This window comes from Atta colombica, unplaced genomic scaffold, assembly GCF_001594045.1.
Source record: "Atta colombica isolate Treedump-2 unplaced genomic scaffold, Acol1.0 scaffold140, whole genome shotgun sequence".
Taxonomy (NCBI): domain Eukaryota; kingdom Metazoa; phylum Arthropoda; class Insecta; order Hymenoptera; family Formicidae; genus Atta; species Atta colombica.
This window is the reverse complement of record NW_017259229.1, coordinates 1,949,006-1,956,084: the sequence shown is the minus strand read 5'-3', so window position 1 is coordinate 1,956,084 and position 7,079 is coordinate 1,949,006. Positions and strand designations below refer to the sequence as shown.

The window sequence follows — 7,079 nt, the reverse complement described above, 5'->3', positions numbered from 1 at the left end:
ATATATTTCAAATTTAAAAAGTAAATCATCTTTTAAAAATTTTTTAATTAAAATTTTTTTTTCAACATCTTCAAAAATATCTTATGTTAAAAAATATTTCAAATAGAATTTTTTTGACTTTTAATATAAAATTAAGAAAATTCTCTCATTAGGTTATCATCTAATTATTTATTTTAACGATGTGTGAAATTATCGTGACCTCTTTGACAGACCTAGATTGATCTCGATAAACTTAGACTACATCGATAACTGAGACTAAACAAAACTGAGACTAAACAGCATCGCAACAGAAAGTCCGGGAAGTAAAGAAATTATCGTACATATTTGATCAGCCCTACCTAGAGCACGTCGCGTAATAGTTGCTAGCTAACAATGATGTATATGTAGTATTGTGTAGCGTTCCACGTTCTTGAACTTTTACATTTATTTATTTTTGCGCAATCGTAGACCAATTTCACAACTATGTAACAGTAGAAAAGTATGAAAAAATAACACACGTGGTCAAATGTCAGTTGACAACAATAATTTATCATTAAAGCAATGTATATACCCTAACAATGCAGTAAGAATAGACAAACAGATATTTCTTAAGAGCAATATTATCTATATTCTTAATATTTTATTAACTGGAAGCTGAAAGATAGCCATTTTCTTATTAGATACGCTTATTAGATATGTAAAAAAATTGCGATATCTTGAAGACATCTAAAAGATGTTTTAAAATTTCGATAATGTCTAGAATTGCCCAACGAATCAATTGATGAATTAACATTTTAACAATAAGATGAGGGTTTAACATTATTTTAATGTCAAAATCATTACGTATTTGACATTATTACATATTTAAAACATGTATTTCGTCACTTTCAGACATTTGAGAATATAAAGTAAGCTAAGTCTTAAGAATAAGAAAGATATACGAAAGCATAAGAAGAAAAACACGAAAAGAAAGAGAAATAGAACTACTTACTATATATCAATAATTTAACATTTACATAATTTTGTTAATTAGTAATCTATTTCTTATAATTATATAAAAATATATCAAATAAAAATTTCTATAAAAATTAATATTTTATTGTTATTTTTTTTCTTCAAAGACTCAGCCCATTTTACAACATTATAAAATTGTGTCAATATTTTCGTTCGTTGTTATATATACAAGTATTACATCATTATATCAATTTATTAAATATATAACTCCAGTTCTCATCACTTTTCACAAAACTTCGGCTTAATCGTATGTCATTGACTGTCTCATTACAAATGCTTTGAAGCGTTTGATTGACCAATTAGAAAAAAGAATTTTACAAATTGACCAATCAAAAATTGCTTCAAAGCATTTGTAGTGAGATTTTGCCCGCAGCCATTGTAATTCTAAAATATTGAACATATTCAAATTGCCAAACTTTAACAATGTATATTCATTACTATTATAGCGCTCGTTTAAATTCGCCATATGTATCCAATCGATAAATGTTGCTACCCAAACAGAATAACAAGTCATGATAATGTTAAAATGATATTAAAATGAATCTGAAATGATTGAAAAATGACTTTTAATCATTTGGAGTCATTTTGACATCATAATGACTTGATATTCTACTTAAGTATAGTCTATATATCCAGCAAATGAGAATAGATTAAAATGGATTGAAATTTTTTTTTATCCGAATGCATATTTTAAATAGCGAATACTTTTTTTGGATTTAATCGGATTCAATTGGATTCAATTAGATTCAATTGGATGCAATTGGATTGAAAAATTGCATTTCCTATTCAAAATTTTGAACAGTATTCACAAGTCTGTTTTTACACAGAAAAAACTAATATTATTTTTAGATTGAAAGGCATAGAGATATGCAATTCCTATAAATAAATAAAAATGCATTCAGGATTGAAAAGCATTCATTTTAATATTCATGAATCAATATTTTTGAAAATCTGAATCGATTTCAATTCATTTCAATCTATTCTTATTTGCTGAGTAGTCAAATAGTTTGCTATAGCTGTACGTACTTTTCAAAAAATATATGTATAAAATAGCTTCAAATATCTTTTTCAAAAAAATCTTGAAGATGTCTATAAAGTCCGTGTCATATTAAAAAAATTTTACGAATCGATTAACCAAAAAATACTTCAAATCATAAAATGAATCGCCCCCATAAAATGGATCGTAGAGAGAAGTCCAATATGAACGCAAAATTTAAAGATAGTTATAAAATATATATCTTTTATGTGTAAAAACTTCAGAATGTTTGAATAAACAGCTTTCTGTAAAAAAAATTTTTAGAAGTACTCTATTTTTTAACTTAATTGATGAGACTCTTTCCTTAATGAAATATGTCTATCAGTATATTCGAAGTAAAAAAAATAATTGATTTCAAAGGAGATTAATAAAAAGAGATGAAAATGTCTGTTTTATTAATCGCAATTATCTACACTCAAAAAAATAGTTTGCATTTTCTTGCATATTAACTACTGATAAGGAAACCTTTCTATTTTATCAAGTGAACCATTTTAGCGGTAAGTAAACTATTCCATCATTCTTTATCAACACTTTACATTGATAGAAATCAATTATAAATATTCTCAACATTAACAGATTCCTAAATACTGATCGCTGTATCGCTTATTACAATTGTAAGAGCAATAGAAACAATCAAATAAACATATTTCTTGTAGAACATTCACGAGTCATCTCAATGTGACAAATATTTATCGATAAGCCATTAATGTAACCAGCTGGAATCTCTGGAAATAGCCTGATTTTAATTTCTAATTTAGCCGGCGATATATCGTGTTTTTCATAGCATCCGCTCGATTACTGATAATTCAATTTCCGATTGTAATTCTGCATACGTCGCCGGAGTCTGCGTGGCGTGTCCAGCGTGTCCAGCCGCAAGTGAATCTTCTAGAACGGGATGAGAGACATGTGTATGGCCAATCGCGCGACGCCATTTGTACGGGGCTGCTGTCGGGTGCGCCCGACATTGGCCGGCACGTGCTGCGTGGTTCGACGCGATTGGTTCGCCGCCCCGCGCCGTCGCGTATAACGCGTCGTCGTCACGGCTGTTCCGTGACAGTCGGTGAAAAAACAGCGAAGTGTTGCAGTGGCAGCGTGCGAATTCGTTGGTGGTTCCTTTCTCGTTCACAGTCTTTTACGACGCGGCGACGATGAGGAAACTCTATCTATTGATCGCAGGATTAATCCTGCTGGCAGGTAAGCAAGAATCTATTCTCTCATCTTAGAAGACGAAATGCGCCTTTGATTATTTTATATGCACTTGCTCTTTAGGATTCGTCCGGGCCGAGGATCAGGTTGAAGATAACGCCGGTACCGTGGACGATGATCTTGGAGCTAGCCGTGAAGCATCGCGAACAGGTTGTTACCTTGTAATTTAATTGAACAGAAAATTGTTTTGTTCATAATTATTCTATAATTTTTAAAATAAAAGTTGGTAGTGTTGTAACAGGTGGGAAGAGTTCGTTGAAGTTGATGTGTATCGACATTATTCAAATGTTGCAATAGAATTTAGAAAAGTGCAGATTTATTTCATACAGAAGTGGAATTTCTTTTATGATTATGATTTGTTCAATTTTTACATCAACTTTAAATTTGTATGTATAATCTGTCATATCTGTTATGAATTTATTAAGTATATTGAATCTTCTGTTTAAAAAAGAGTGAAATAAGTTCTTTTATTTATTCATTTATATTTGATAAATGTAATTTTCTTTATCAACAATTAATCTTATATGAAATTTTGCCTTATTATTTATAAGAACATTAATTATTGTATTACACATTTAAGTGATGTTTAAATTCTATTGCAGATCATGAAGCAGTACAAAGAGAGGAGGAAGCGATAAAGATCGATGGTTTAAATACTGCTCAAGTAAAAGAACTAAGAGATAAGGCTGAGAAGTTTGCATTCCAGACTGAGGTTAATCGCATGATGAAACTTATTATTAATTCTCTCTACCGTAACAAAGAGATCTATCTCAGAGAATTGATTTCGAATGCATCTGATGCATTGGATAAAATTAGGTTATTGTCTCTCACCGATAAAGGTGTCCTAGATACAAATAACGAATTGGCTATCAGAATAAAAGCAGACAAGGAGAACAAAGTATTGCACATAATGGATTCTGGTATCGGTATGACAAAGCAAGATTTAGTAAATAATCTTGGAACTATCGCAAAATCTGGCACAGCAGAGTTTCTGGGAAAAATGCAGGATGTCACTAATGCTCAGGATATGAATGACATGATCGGTCAGTTTGGCGTGGGCTTTTATTCCGCATATTTGGTTGCGAATGTCGTCGTTGTCACCAGCAAGCATAACGATGATAAACAGTATATTTGGGAATCTGATAGCTCCAACTTCAGCATTGTTGAAGATCCTCGAGGAGATACCTTGAAAAGAGGAACAACTGTAAGGTATGTTGTAGAATTCTTTTTAACAAATTAGGAAATTTTAAAAAGTTTCTCAAAGACTAATGATACATATTCTTATTTGCTATTATGCTGTGAAATTAATCCTTTTAATATTGTGATTTTTTAAATGTTTATAGCTTACATTTGAAAGAAGAAGCATCGGACTTCTTAGAACCAGATACGATAAAGTCCTTAGTAAAAAAATATTCGCAGTTCATCAATTTCCCTATATATTTATGGAATAGCAAAGTTATACAAGTCGATGCAGAAGAAGTGGAAGAAGATAAGCCTGCGAAAAAAGATGCTGAAAAAGATGACACTGATTCAGACAAGGAGGATGAGGATGATGACGCTAAGGTAGAAGAGGATGCGGATGAGAAGAAATCTAAGAAAGTAGACAAGACTATATGGGATTGGGAATTGTTGAACGATTCGAAACCAATTTGGACGCTGAAGCCAAACGAAGTTGACGAAAAGGAATATATTGAATTCTACAAGACACTCACCAAGGATAATCAGGAACCTCTAGCGAAGACACATTTCGTTGCTGAGGGTGAAGTTACATTCAAGTCTGTTTTGTTTATCCCGAAGGTTCAACCAGGTGACAGCTTTAATCGTTACGGTACAAAATCTGATAACATCAAGTTATATGTCAGGCGAGTCTTCATCACTGACAAGTTCACCGACATGATGCCGAATTATCTATCTTTTATTCGGGGTATTGTGGACAGCGATGATCTACCGCTCAACGTTTCGCGCGAGAATCTTCAGCAGCACAAATTGATTAAAATTATCAAGAAAAAACTCATCAGGAAGGTATTGGATATGATCAAGAAGATTCCCAAAGAGGATTATCAAACATTCTGGAAGGAATATAGTACAAATATCAAGTTAGGCATAATCGAGGATCCTCAGAATCGTGCGAGACTGTCCAAGATCTTGCAATTCCACTCGTCGACGCAGAAGGAAATGACCTCCCTGTCTGAATATGTATCCCGCATGAAGCCCAATCAACAGCATATCTACTACATTGCTGGTGCATCCGAGGACGAGGTAAAGAAATCGCCATTCGTCGAACGGCTGGACAAAAAAGGCTATGAGGTGTTGTATCTGACAGAAGCAGTGGACGAGTACGCGATTTCGGCATTACCGGAATTCGATGGTAAAAAGTTCCAAAATGTAGCAAAGGAAGGTTTCACTCTGGACGAAGGCGAACGAGCGAAGGATCGAATGGAACAATTAAAGACAACGTTTGAGCCTCTAGTCAAATGGCTGAGCGACATTCTGAAAGATCATATCAGCAAGGCACAAGTATCTGAGCGTCTGACTGATTCTCCCTGTGCTTTGGTCGCCAGTATGTTTGGTTGGACCGGCAATATGGAACGTTTGGCGATTTCGAACGCACATCAGAAATCTGATGATCCACAGAAGAGTTATTATTTGAACCAGAAGAAGACTTTGGAAATCAATCCAAGACATCCACTCATCCGAGAATTGCTACGCAGAGTCGAGGTTGACTCGACCGATCAGACAGCTAAAGATATCGCCCTGATGATGTTCCGTACAGCAACTTTGCGATCGGGCTATATGTTACGAGAAACCGCTAGTTTCGCAGATAGCGTGGAACAATTGATGAGGAAGAACTTAGGTATCTCCTTAGATGAAATCCCTGAGGAGGAGGAATTGCAGGACGAGGAATTAGCAAACAGCGAGAAGGTGTTAGATGTGGACTCTGATGACGAGAAGAAAGAAGAAGAAGAAGAAGAAGACGAGAAACGTGATGAATTGTAATAATAGAGGAGAATGTAAAACGATATTCAAAAGACTTGTTCTAGAAGCGTAGCTATACAATGTATAGTTATCTCGAATTCTCCCAAGGAGGTGACCTTCATTATCGCAAATTTATAAACAATTTAGATTGTACAACTTAATAAGTTTGTTAATTCTTCTAATATCGTAGTCATTTTCGTAATGTGATTAAACAGAAGGCAAAATGTTTTTCACTTTTTCTATACGAAACTGCATAATATTGTCATCCTTTTGTTCATGTCTTATTGATACCAGTTAAATTATGGATTTTGAAGCGATTTAAATAATTTATTATAATTGTTTCATTTTGATCTTCCATATTTTTTTAGTAACGTGAAAAGAGCACTGACTGAACGTTACTAACGTATGGTATGTTTGTGATATGTGTGAATGTATTTGTACATGAAACTTACAAAAATTATATTAAAATGAAGTATATCTACTATTGATATGATTTGTATGTCATTAATATTTACAGTCAAAGTAATTGCGTAACTTTAAGTTTAGATTATTTAGTTTAGAGAGAATAAAAGGGAAAATTTATTAAAATATTCTTTATGTAAAAATATAATTATTTAAAATTTCAAAGGAGTATAAATAAAAATAAAATTACAATATATTAATATAAATAATATAGATAAGATTTTTTAATAGAAATTACAGCTCTTTTGTATAATATCGAATGAGTTATAAATTCATCAATTAAATAATAAGCTTTCAAAGATATTTTATTAAATGTTAAAAAATAAATAAATATCAGACATATATTTATAAAATATATGTGTATGTAAAAGTACAAAAAAGAAAGACTTACTATCTCTTATATAAT

General features: G+C 32.3%; 1 protein-coding gene across 1 annotated transcript; it reads left to right on the top strand.

The window, feature by feature from the left end:
• Positions 1–3,075: 3,075 nt before the first annotated feature.
• LOC108684844 (endoplasmin) lies at positions 3,076–6,793 on the top strand. The gene is made up of 4 exons (XM_018189372.1): positions 3,076–3,223; positions 3,299–3,385; positions 3,838–4,444; positions 4,579–6,793. The coding sequence occupies exons 1-4, from the start codon at positions 3,178–3,180 to the stop codon at positions 6,230–6,232; spliced, it is 2,394 nt and encodes a 797-aa protein (XP_018044861.1). The 5' UTR covers positions 3,076–3,177; the 3' UTR covers positions 6,233–6,793.
• The last annotated feature ends 286 nt before the right edge of the window (positions 6,794–7,079 follow it).